Source organism: Aulonocara stuartgranti (genome assembly GCF_965226115.1).
Source record: "Aulonocara stuartgranti genome assembly, chromosome: 2".
NCBI classification, from domain to species: Eukaryota; Metazoa; Chordata; class Actinopteri; order Cichliformes; family Cichlidae; genus Aulonocara; species Aulonocara stuartgranti.
In genome coordinates, this window is record NC_138940.1 from 9,048,539 (window position 1) to 9,061,906 (window position 13,368).

Sequence of the window (13,368 nt, forward strand, 5' to 3'; positions counted from 1 at the left end):
GTTGTGTTGCCTAAACATAACAAAGCAATGACCAAAATTTCTAAACAGAACAGTGTCCTGACTGACAAACTTAAGCCTTTCCCTACCACAACCCCCTCAAACTCCTATTTACCTAATTTGTTCTGTTCTTTGTTACCAGATGAAGGAGCTCTAAAATCACTCAGCATCTGATATTAGTATGGAGGGTTCAAAAGACACCTATGACAGCAAGATCTGACAGCAAAGCTGTATCTGATGACAAGGGATTAGAATATGCAGTTTTATTAAATTTGTATTAAATATTTACCAACCAACCTGCATAGTTAAGGCCAAAATTCTTCACCAATTATGATCAACTAATTTTGTCAAGAACTTAGGGATAGAAATATGAATGAGTAATAAATTTCATTGTTACATTTCATTAAGCAGTATATTTGCCTCTTTTTAAACTCAACCCTTTATAAAGTCTATTCCTTCTGTCAATTAGTGTCTGTCCAAAAACGTATTTATTATATTTGTAGACACAGGGCCTTAAGCTAGTTAATTGTTTTTTTGTTTGTTTTGTTTTTTGCTTTAAAGGCTTGCAGAGAAAACTAGGATTCACTTTAAAATATCAGTTTCTTTTAAATATAGGAACATAAAGACATGAATATTTCAAGCAATTCCAGGAGGTGGTGACTGGTTAAAGCAATAAGTATTCTTATAAAGTATCAGATTTCTTAATTTGCATGGTTTAGCTTGAGGCTACACGCAAATTAGGCTAAACACAATGTATACAGCAACCTTTAGGTCCTGTTGCAACTGATTTCTGCAATTAGATGCAGAAAGAAGTTCAGGTTCTTGTTTTATTTTTGGTTATGTTTTTGTGGGTGTATATGGAGGCTTGAACTGCTGCTAGCTCTAATTTAACCTTCCTGGATATTTTATATAGCAATTACAGAGGCAGAGGCACTTGGCAGGTGTCCTGGACAAGGTTTGCTTTTGAAAAGCCCATTTTTAAGACTACTACTAAATCAAGAGTATGTTTGGAGAACAACAAGCTTGTTAAAACATTAAAGACATCAGCTGGGAAATGCATTCCACTAGTAAGTCCACTGACACAGCCATACTGTAATGTCTGTGAACAACTGCATTGAAGATAGTATGGAAATGATTTTGTATTTTATGAGTGATATGCCCATAACTAACCAAACACTGTGACAATATGACATGAAACATGAAACAAACAAGTCCAGACAGGCTGAAATAATTCATCGTTATTTCAACACGTTAGTTCAAGCACCACAATTGAACCTGAAGCTTTTATGAATTCAGAATAGATGGATAGATTGAATTTGTTGCCATACGGAAACTAGGATCCTGACCTCAATTTCTGCATTAAACCTGAGGATCTGTGTCCAGTTTTGTGTATTTTGTGCATTTGTGGTCATAGATTGAGAAAAATCAATACAGGAGGACTGCAAGGAAAAGGTTGCAGTGCACGGGGAGGTCAGCGGGCCGAGTGATAGTTGATCTTGAGGCAGGGAAGGGGAAAATGAGCTGCACTGCTCCATGACCTCTTGACTGCTTTGCCAGGCACACACTAATGTGATTCTGTGGCAATAAATATCTTAGAGGAGGAGTCGCAGTGTCCATTTCCACTGCAGAGAGGAACACAGGGCATAAGTGGGTATGTCTGTGGAGTGAAGCTGTACGACTGTTTGAGGGAACAACAGCTGAAAAAAAACTGTTGCTTTAAATATTTTTTGTTTTTTGCCTTCAAGACTAAACCACTCTTTTGTCAAGATCTTATGTTTTTTCTCTTTGAGGTTTGAGGCTCAAAGACTTAATTACAGTTTAAAAAATGAAAAGACAGGCCTAAATCAGGTATCATAAGGAAAGAGTGGGAGTCGACCCTGGACAGGCCAACAGTCTATCACAGCACTAGCACAGCGACAGACTATAAGTCACATTTATGGCTGATTTGGATTAGCCAACAATGATTTTAGACATTATTTTTCAATTATACCGCATACTAAATTGTGTTTGATTACAATATATTATTTTAGGCTAGACTGGCTCAGATCAGGCCAACAGAAGAATCCTTCAGAACTGTTGAATTGTAGGTTTTCATTTCCTCGGTTCAGTTAAATCCTATGGAACGCCAGGACTGCCATAATGAATTAATTAAATACACCATTAAATAATTAATTAAATGTGTCAATAATTAATTAAAATTGGAATTAATTAATTAAATAAATAGTTATGACACATGTAATTAATTAATTATTGACACATTTAATTAATTATTTATGTATTTCACATTTTAATTAATTATTGACACATTTAATTAATTAATTATTGACACATTTAATTAATTATTTATGTATTTCACATTTTAATTAATTATTGACACATTTAATTAATTATTGACACATTTAATTAATTATTTAATGATATATTTATTTATTTCATTTTGGCAGTCCTGACGCCTGGCTCTCGTCATGAAATAATTTTATCTGTCAGCCTCACCCATCAAACTCAGGGGGCGGGGTTAACGCTGCCCATGCAGCTTCTCTAACATTTGATTGGTTGCCGTGCAAAGTAAGTCAAAACAGGTCGATCCTAGATAATCGATTGCTTGTGTAGACTTGGGGCAGCCAGTTATCCCAGAATGCAGATCAAATCACAGGCCGTTTTTCTGTCACCAGCTACACTTTTAACAGTGTTTTAGCCGCGAATGTCGCGCCGTATGTCTGGTCAGGTTGTCAACATAGAACATGTTTGCAAAAGTGCTCAGATGTTTTCAGAGATTTCACTAGCTCTGCTAACAGTTAGCATGCAGAGCGCACCGAGGGGGTACATTAACCGGTTTGTTTACATATTCCACTCTCCGTGTTCCACATGTTGCATTCGCAGATTCTCATTTTCACCGAACGATCGTCTCTTTCCGCCTGGCCTTGTGTCTCTGTGCTTCTGTAACATAAAGAACGAGCTGACATTTTTCTCACGAAACCAGCGATCAGCTCAGCAGACCCTCAGTTTACCTGCATGCATCCTCCTCCTCATCTGTCAGCTGTTTAACACCTGCTGCTAATTCAAGAAACACGCCTAGTTACCTGGTGATAGTCACAGTTTAACTGCACAAGATAAGTAAATATAGTATTTTCCCCGAGCGCAGAGCTGCTGGAGCTTGTTTCCTTACAGAGCACTTTATAGGCGAACAGCTTCATCAGCGGCTGATGTCCAATCACCAGCACACAGCTTTCAAACCTCAGCTGAGTTTTAGCTCTCAGTGGTTAAACGCTGGACTTCATTCACTCAGGTTCTGTCTGTCGGGTCACGTTTACTTCGCTGTTTTATTTACAACTGAGCAAATCGGTTTGGCTGAGGTTAAAGTTACGTTTCATAACTGCATAGTTTCACAGACGTTTAATGAACCACTGGCACATGTGTTAGACTGAACTATCATCTAAATATCATCTGTTTTTTAATAGTTATTCAACTGTATTCTAAGCACCAGCTGTCTGTTAGAATGTGATTTTTTCTCTCTCTCTGTTGGCAGAGGTATAAAAATGCGCAGGAAAATCTGACGTGCATGGCAAACTTCACCGACGATATTTAGGGAGGAATAAACACACATCAAACATAAATGAACCATTTGCCTGTCTCCATAATTGAGAGCATTTTCTCTTCTTATGTCAACACTCTCTCTCTCTCTCTCTCTCTCTCTCTTTTTTTTTTTTTTTTTTTTTTTTTTTTGCTTTTTCGGTCATGTTATGTTTACCTGTCAAAGGCTTGTTACAAACTATGAAACACATTGTGCGGACTTCTGGATGTTAGAAGAAAACGAATACTGCTCATGAATGAGACTAAAGGCAGGAAGGTGTCCTTTAAAACTAAACATGTTAATAGGACCTCCCTGTTTATATCATAGTTTATGATATAGCACGTGTATTTCAGTAATAGCCTGCTGAGGCCACTATACGTGCTGGCCTCATATCAAATGTGAAGGCAGACTGAGTCTATGTTTGACGTTTGTTTATATCTAATCTTCCTTTTCAAACATTTAAACAGCAGCGAGTCTGCAGCTGAGGGAATACAAATTCAAATTGTCGGAACAGGTTTGCTCGTTTCTTGGATTCATTTGGTGATTTATTAAATGTATAACTGTGTGGTGGGGCGTGGTCTGCGGTGCCGTGCAGGGAGGGCGGACGCACCTGCACGGCATCCTTAATCACGCCCGCCTAGTTAAAAACACGGGGACTGAGGGGTTTGGGGGTGTTGTGGTGTGGTGAGATGTAAATAAAGATGACTCTGAACGTTGCTCCGTGGTCCCGCCGTGTCTTATTCACGCCACATTGGTGCCGAAACCCAGGAGGCAGCACGGCGGGTCCATATCGGAGCCAGGGAATGGAGGAGCTGGCCCAGAGGGTGGCCGAAATGGCGGCCGCCCAGCGGGAGCAGGCGGCGGAGGTGCGTCGCCAGCAGGAAGAGCTGCAGGACCAGTCCGAGCGGCACCTGGAAAGGATTGGGGAGCTGGCGGCGCTGCTCTGGGCCTGGGCGCCACCCCCACAGGTGTGTCCCGAGGACAGTGAAGCGGTGGAGGAGCCGCGTGAGGCACCTCAGCAGCCGGAGGTGGCAGACGAGGCGCGCGGGGATCTGCGCCTGCCGGAGGAGGGGGAACAGCCAGGTGAAGGGCTGCTCCTGCCGGGAGTGGTGGATGAGCCGCTCCAACCGGAGGCGGCAGACGAGGTGCGCGAGGGTCTGCGCCGGTTGGAGAAAGAGGAGCTGCACGAGGGGCTGCTCGAGCCGGGAGTGGCGGCGGAGGGAGCAGTAGTGACGGAGGAGTCGCGCTATGGGCTGCTCCAGCAGGGAGCGACAGCGGTGACGGAGGGGCCGCGCAAGGAGCTGGAGGTCCCAGTGCCAGGGGAGCTTGCTCGAGTGGAACTGGCGAGCGAGGCGGGCGCCACGCTTGAGATCGCCGTGCTCGCCAGACCGGCCTCACCACCACCAGAGGCCTGTACACGCCACACCTCTGCCCAGCCACCTGTGAGCTGGGGCTCACGCTTGTGCCGGCCGCGCCGGGTGCACCTGTCACGTGTCCGACTTCCGAACCAGCTTTGCCTGCGCCGCTGGATTCGCGGGCGGCCGCCTGAACTCGCACCTCCCCGTCGCTTGGCCGGGGCCTGGGGGTGCCAGCTGTCCGGGCTGATTCCCTCTCCCACTGGCGGTGGGGGAGTAGGTTCGGCCGGATGGCTCCCCGGCCTCAATCGGGCGATGGGGGTATGTGGTGGGGCGTGGTCTGCGGTGCCGTGCAGGGAGGGCGGACGCACCTGCACGGCATCCTTAATCACGCCCGCCTAGTTAAAAACACGGGGACTGAGGGGTTTGGGGGTGTTGTGGTGTGGTGAGATGTAAATAAAGATGACTCTGAACGTTGCTCCGTGGTCCCGCCGTGTCTTATTCACGCCACAAACTGTTATTCTAATCTGCTGCTGAGTCTCTTACACTTTTCTTTATGCTGTATATTTTCACGTCTCTGGAATAGTTGGCAGTTAGATAGTCAGCTGGGAAACTTTGTGTTAACTCATGGAGCTGAGGATATCGTGGATATGCTGACCTCGCTGCGTGGTGTACAGAGCGAGGTCAGCATGATTAATATTCACAATAAAAATATTAGCCGAACATCATGAAGTCTGTATGTGTTTCATAGTGTCGAACAACCTTTGTACAGTTAAAGCCAGCAGTTACTACATGACGGAAACACCAACGTTATCTCTTTTATGTGTTTATACACAGGTCACGCTGATTACTGAACAAAAACCCAAAGATCAGATGTTAAACAGATTTATTTGCTCTCTCTCCTCCTTAAACATGTTTTTAATGTTAGTTATAATTCAGAATTGGCGACTGAAACACGTAGGACACATAAGAACATCAGGAAATAAAACACCGATAAATATAACCTCAGTAAAAGAAGTCAGCGGGGGTTACTACAGCTGTGTACCGGGGCCTGCGCTTTGTCGGTGGGATTGCTTGCGAGGCGAGCGGGTCTATCCCACGCTTTGCCGTGAGACTGGGACGACATCTCCGAAATCATCGAAACACTTTTGCAAAGAGGCTGTATCTTGACAAACCGACCAGACACATGAAGATTAAACCACTACATTCTCGGCTAAAAAAATATTAAAACGGTATTTGGTAACACACAAACAGGGTTTTTCAAAGCTCAGTTCTGTTAGCTTCCACATGCCGGTTGTTGTGTGCTAGAAACAATGGCCACCAGGCCAAAGCAATGGTTTTGACTCGATCAGCGTTAACCCCGCCCCCTGAGTTTGATGGGTGAGGCTGACAGATAAAATTATTTCATGATGAGAGCCAGGCGTCAGGACTGCCAAAATGAAATAAATAAATATATCATTAAATAATTAATTAAATGTGTCAATAATTAATTAAATGTGTCAATAATTAATTAAAATGTGAAATACATAAATAATTAATTAAATATGTCAATAATTAATTAATTAAATGTGTCAATAATTAATTAAAACGTGAAATACATAAATAATTAATTAAATGTGTCAATAATTAATTAATTACATATATCATAACTATTTATTTAATTAATTAATTCCAATTTTAATTAATTATTGCCACATTTAATTAATTATTTAATGGTGTATTTAATTAATTCATTATGGCAGTCCTGGCGTTCCATACAATCCACCGATTTTCAGAAACAGCATCAAATACTGATGTTTTGTCACATCTCAGCCTTAACCATCAAATGGTGAGGAACGACATCAATGCTAAAGGACAATGTTTGTGTATCTTTAGGTGGGTCAAACTCACAGCTCATCGGGTGTATTTGCTTGTAAACAATCCCTTGCATACATACACTGGGTAATATGCAATGTTAATGTTAAGTTAACAGCTTTTCCAAAACCTAACCAAATGCTTTAGGTGTCTTAAACTAAGAGGTGTCTTAAAAACAAAAAGAAAAAAAGAAAACCCAAGTGAAAATTAAGCAAAACAAAAACATGAAACTTCCATATAGGACACAAACTGCAGTCCCTAGCAAACGTTTGACTCACTCAGCCCCTCCAGGCTGCAAACGGACTGTCAGAGGTTGAGTGGTTGGTGGATGTTGTTGCCATTTTAAAAAATGATGTAATCTCTCAGCACTGATGCTTTCCTGTGTCCTCAGTAGTACATATGAGCATAGATATCATGTCGACTGCTTTACTGACAACATTTTATATACCAGTAATAATTCATAAACTGTCACAAATCTTTCAATACCAAAAGTATATTAACACTCCAGCTGCTGCAGTTGGAAAATGTGGGAATCCTCATATACATATCTTCAACAATGACTATTTTAAAGATGTGACTATGAAGAAAAGTTTAACTTCAGCAAGATCGAGAAGCTAAATATTTTTTGACTGGCTGGAGGGGTGTATCTTACTTCAGTACCTAAGAAATATTTCTTCTGAATTTCCGACAGAAATAAAACAAACATTGGTGTAATTGGTTGATGTAGCTCTCTTCTATAACTCCCTCTGTTTCCACTCGGTCTCTCTTTCTTTTTTAGACTTGTTCCACAGTAACAAAGACTTGCATCAGTTGAAATGAACAGCCATGCTTAGTCAGCCCCTCTCACCTTGCTATAATCAAACGCTTCCCAAAGATATGCTGTCATATTGCTCTTTTTTGAGAGAGCGAGAAGGAACTCCAAACATAGTTTTATAAGAGCTACACATAGAAAAGTTTCAGTCTCTCTCAGGGCATTCAAGTCAAATATCTAATGCATTATTAGCAGTGTCAAGGGTAACCCTTCCCGGCAAGCTGCAGACACTTTGATCATCATATCTTATTACAGCTTAATCAAATATTAATTTAGACATTATCAAAGCCAGAATTATCTTGGTGACATAAAAAGGGCCACTAAGTCAAGAATTTCCATTGAACTTTGAAAATGAACTCCAGAAGGGAATATGTTTAAGGATCTATATCCAGTAATTTAAAAAAATTGAAAGTGCAATTTGCAGTATAAAGCTTGATTTATAGTACTTGTTGAATCCTAATAGAGCCATGCCAGAGAGGCTGATGCTGTTGATTATATTTGTGCAATGGTCTCGCTGCACTGTTTTGTGACCATGAGTGAAGCTGAGCTGTTTATGACGGGCCTGAAGCTAATCGGTCTCGAACAACAGTCACCAAAATGCAAGAGATGTTTTTTTAGAGCCGATTGAATTTATTGCAGCCAGTGTATAAAAGATGGATGTAACCACCATGACTTCACCCTCTGGTTCTGACCCTGCAGTTTGAAGCCTCAGTATGTTTATCACTATGTTTTTTTCTTTGTTTTGTTTTTTGAGTCAGATGTTGCAGTTTTTGGATCAGAAAGGGTAACTGTTGAGTTATTAGCCAATATCACCTAGACTGGTTTGCAGCCTGGATTCATGGCCCTGTGTGGGCTGAACACAGACACATATATCACTGACGACTTTAGTTAACAAAATAGTAAAACCAAAACTGAAGCACAAACTTCTGGACAGTCTGTACCTCATCACAAAAACAAATATTTCTCAAATAATTTCATTACAAAAGCTCAAGCAGCATAAAATGAGCAGAAAGGTCCAGATCAGTGACTCCAACTGTCATCAAACACATGCAAAAAGTGCACGTTTTTAAGGAAGCCTGAGGAAATGCAGGTTTTGGGATGTTGAGTTTGATGCTTGGTTTATAGACATGTTAGCAGAACTATACGAGAAGCAAAAGCAGCATCTCTCTACGACTAAAGCCAATCCCACTTTGTTTTACAGAAATTATATTTGTTTTTTTTACACTGTTTCTATTCTCTCCTTGTCCAATTTAGGGTCAGTCGGAGGCTAGAGCCTATTCTGTCTAGGGCAAGAGGCGGGGTATGCCCTAGACAGGCCAGTCTGTCACAGGGCTAATACAGACAAACGGGCAAGTGTTCATACTCACATTCACAGCTAACGTCAATTTAGAATCACCAGTTAACCTAACCCTACTACTTGCATGTGTTTGGACTGGGAGAGAAAGCTGGGGAGTACCCGGAGAAATGACACAATCTCCACACAGAAAGGCCCCGGACAGGTGGCGGAGCTGAACTCACGACCTCACGACCTTCTTGCTGTGAGGCTGTAACCATGCTGCCCAAGTTTACATTGCATATTTCTACTAAACAGACCTGTTTGTAAGCATGTATAACAGCTGAACAGCAGTTTGTTTAGTCTGTGGACTGGATAACAGTTTAAGAACAATGAGAGCTCTTTGAGCATGATTAACTCGTGAGGCTCTATTAGTATTGAAGTTTACCTTATCCCTGATGCCCTGTCGGATGTTTTCTCTCTCTGCCTCCATTCTTGCATATTTGGCCTTCCTCTCCTCTTCCTGTTGCCTCAGCGCTTCTTGTCTTTCCTCTTCTTTTTTCTGAGCATCAGGATCCTTCTCCTCCTCTCCACCAAGCATCTTGCCCATGTCTTTGGTGGCCCCTGTTGTTGGTAATAGACAGAAAGAAATTGTGAAATAAAAGAAATTCAGTCATTTCTTTTATGGAGTGACACTGGCAGTTCATAGTGATTGCACCGGGTTGGTTTTCAACATCTGATGTGCCCAGCATTACATCTGAAATCTGGATAATTCAATAGATACTGCTTTGTATTTAAATCCTCTCTCAGGCCAGTGAAAGAGCAGCACTTGACTGAACCAAAGACAAAAGGGTCTGACAATAGAGAGAACAAGAGGTGAGCAGCACGAAGAGAGCTGAGATAAAAGACTGTAATAAATTATTAGCAATTCTCTTGATTGCCTTTGTGCTGCTCATTTTGGCCCTTTACTATCTCCAAGAGGAATTTAGATACAAGCGCCCACTTGGACCATGGGTTAAGACCAGAGAACAAAGGGCATGGGGAGCAGTTGAAGGGACAATAACAATCAGACACAGGGGCTCATTCTGCTACTGACGTCTGAACTTATTAAATATGTAAAAACTGAGGATGGAGAATGTGGTAAAAAGATCTTCTGTGCTTCACAGCTGGCTGCTGAAGGTTTAACCAATGTGTATCTTATCTGTTCAATTTAAATGCTGCTTATCTTGGAAATTAAACATTCTATCACTGATCTGTATCTTAAATGTGAATGTTTGTCAGCAATGTTTATGTGGCATTAATGAAACACCTGATTCTGAATTTCGGGAGAGAGAGAGAGATGCCAGAAAGTCTTTTTAATGAGGTGCTCTCTTGATGAAGGCTGGATTATCGAAAGTCCTGCTGGTGCTAGCAAAGCTGCAGCAGGCACTGACATACTGCTCTATCTGGACCACTTCTTTTGTGTATGTGTGTGTGTGTGTGTGTTAGTGGATTATCTGGTGTGTGTGCTGCAGGCGTCAATTGACATTCCTCATACGTCACTATATGGCCAGTGTGTTTATTTCCACCCCAGCGCCTCTTGGAATCATTCTGTAATTTACATCAAGCTTCAGCCAAGGAACACGCCTGCCTTTGTAGAAATACACGGGATGTAAGTGTCTGAACATTAATCACACACGGCAACCGTGAACTTTTTATAGGAAGAAAGAATATTAAAACATTGGCTTTGGAAAAAAAATGCATTAAACATGCCAGCTCCACACTGTCAAAGCTGTCAGAGCTCAAAGTAAGCCAAATACTGCGCTGGAAATTGATCAAATAAAAATATCTTCCACACAGATCTTTGCCCCTGAGAGGAAATATTTTGTTTGTTTTCCATTTGATTGTGTTTTAAAAGGTATGATTACTAGCCTAAGATACAAATCCATCCAGGAAAACATAACACTCACTGGTATTGATGCTTTATGCTTGAAATGGTGCCCGGGGTCATTTCAATGTTAAGCAATTCAGCTAACCAGTTCACGACCCTTTTAGTGTCCTTCAGGATGAGTGTCCCACAGTCTTATTCACACTCAGAGCAACAAGAATGTTGGTTTAAAAACCCTCCGCTATCATCCTTAAAGTGACAATCACTTGAAAAGCCAAAGATCAAATCAGGAAGTTACCCAGGCTAATCCTGACTGTCAGTCTGCATGTTGAGCTGCTCCCGAGGTGCTTTTGCACACTGGCTTAACACGGAGCCCAGCCTGTATGTGCGGACTCCAGAGGCATTAGCTCTTCTTTCCGGCTCGCTGGCTGGAAGCAAGCCAGCACTCTAACAGTGGTCTGACGAATCTTGAACCCATGACTCTCTGCTCACTTCCAACTTGAAAGAAGGGAATTGATTTTAATGAGAACTGGACCTTTGGACATGGGTAAATTTGAAATACACTCGGTTCTCCCTCTGCCCTTGGCCCAGCGTACTTGCTTTCACTGTTAGGGCTTTTGCTTCCTCCACCGCTCTGGGCTTGACTGTAAAGCTGAGCTTCACTGGTTCTCTGGAGGAAACACTCAAAGACTGAGCCATCTGTTTAGGCGGTGAAATTGATGAGACAGCGATGACCTTAAGGTTCTTGGCTGTAGTTTGAGCTTGCCATATTGACATACCAGTACAAGCCCCAGTCGTTACTCATAAAGCGCAGGGTGATTGCTAATTAATGTTTCTTCACGGTAACTCTTTAATGTCTCTCACACATGGCATGCTGTCATATTGAGAAGGTAGTGCATCATCATTGATATCTGTGAGATTTTATGATATACATGTCAAACATCTGCTTGCACAGTGAGCAAACGTGAGCCCTTTAAAGGCAGTCTATGTAAAGTCTTATTTTGATAGTTTTATCTCTGCTAACCAGGTGGCACGTTGCTTTTGATAGTCCTCAGCGTCATTCAGCTGCCTCTTCAGTAAGCCTCCTCGTCTCTCAGTGACCGCAGACAGACTCTCTATGCCATCTTGGGCAACTTGTTCTTGTGCTCTCCAGCCTTGGGGAGCTTGGCATAGTAGCCTTTCTACAAGTGCAGTTTCTGGTGGGAGTATCCCTACAACTTGCAACAAAAGTTCTGCTGCTGCTAACTGAAATCATGAATTCATAGAAAGAAGAGAATCTCTGGAGATGCCATGACAACAGTGGCCTTCCTAACCTGCAGGTAGGAAAACTAAAGATGGGACGAGGTGGAGGAGGATGGCTGGTTACTTACAACTGCAAGTTTTACAATAAAGATTGTATTTGTTGTCAGTTTTTATTGTCTCTGCGGGTAGAAAGAAATAGCTGCTAGCTGTCATTATAGTTTAGTTTCTCTGTGAGGCTGTTATCTGTTCATATTTGCTATAGATGCCATAGTTTATTTCCAATTCTTAATATTAGTTAATTGACTTTACAGTGCCTACAATAAGGAGAGAATTTCAAATGAATTTTTGACTTCAGTCCAAAGTTGGCCTGTGATTAATCTCATCTCCACACTCAACGTGAGGTAAAAATTAACAAATAATGTTGTAGGAAAAAAGCTGCAAAAGCGTGTTTTTTAAAAGACACATGCTATCAGGATTACGATGCTGTTTTCATCTGCTGTTATGATCCTCTTGCTTTCTGTGCAATCACATGTTTTCCTTGCAGGCACCAAGGAACTCTGGGGTTTAATAATTAAAAACATTCTCTATGCATTTCTAAAGAATTCAGATTTGTTTTAGGTTACTTGTTTGGTATAACACAGAATATGTGTAGCCTAGAGATTATTTCTTTTTGTCTGTGCCTTGCCTCAGGTTGAAGTGCTGAATTAAACTTTGCTTTCCTGTGACTTTGTTGGTTGCTTGAGGAGATTTTCCAAATCTTGTATGAGCAGCAATTGTCACAGAAGCTGAGTAGACTCTACAAAGAAGATACCCTTAATCACTTAGGGCTAATACAGTCTTCTTTGGCCAAGCTGAACAGAGAAACTTTTAAAACTCAAAGTAGTTATTATACGTTAGAGTCTGCAGACACAAATTAAAATGCAGCACGACAGATACTGTTACCTTGTCTGGGTTTATACTTTATTAGATATATATTCCTACATTCCTGTCATCATGAGCTATTCTCACCATCTCATTTGCACTTCCACTGATACTGAAATGTAAATTTATGCTAGCAAAATTGGATCACACTATGCAGAAAATATATTTCTACCCCAAATTAAAGGTTTTGAAGGGTGTTTGATTTTTGTTTGATTAAATTGTACTCATCAGTATTGTCTCATATAAATAGGTTTTCAAAGTGAATCATATTCTTCTTTTCCAGTTAACTGACATATTTCTAATTGTCCAGATGAATAAGCTGTGTTATATTTAGGCATTTTTCAATAGAAAGAAGCTGTAACATCAGACTGATATATCGTCTGTGGCTGATATAACTTTTTCTTCCTGATTTTTTGTCAGTTCCCATGTTGCTGTTATTCTACGCTCGCTTCTCCCAAACCTCTGCATGACTAATCT

The 13,368-nt window shown here is 41.4% G+C and overlaps 1 protein-coding gene across 3 annotated transcripts in view; it reads right to left on the reverse strand.

Annotated features, from left to right (window-relative positions):
* Positions 1–13,368, reverse strand: part of cplx1 (complexin 1) — a 74,612-nt gene that overhangs the window by 4,655 nt on the left and 56,589 nt on the right. For all 3 annotated transcript variants that reach the window (XM_082550365.1, XM_082550363.1, XM_082550364.1), the window contains exon 3: positions 9,310–9,485. In XM_082550365.1, the coding sequence (XP_082406491.1) occupies positions 9,310–9,485 (176 nt within the window). The remainder of the gene's footprint in view (positions 1–9,309; positions 9,486–13,368) is intronic.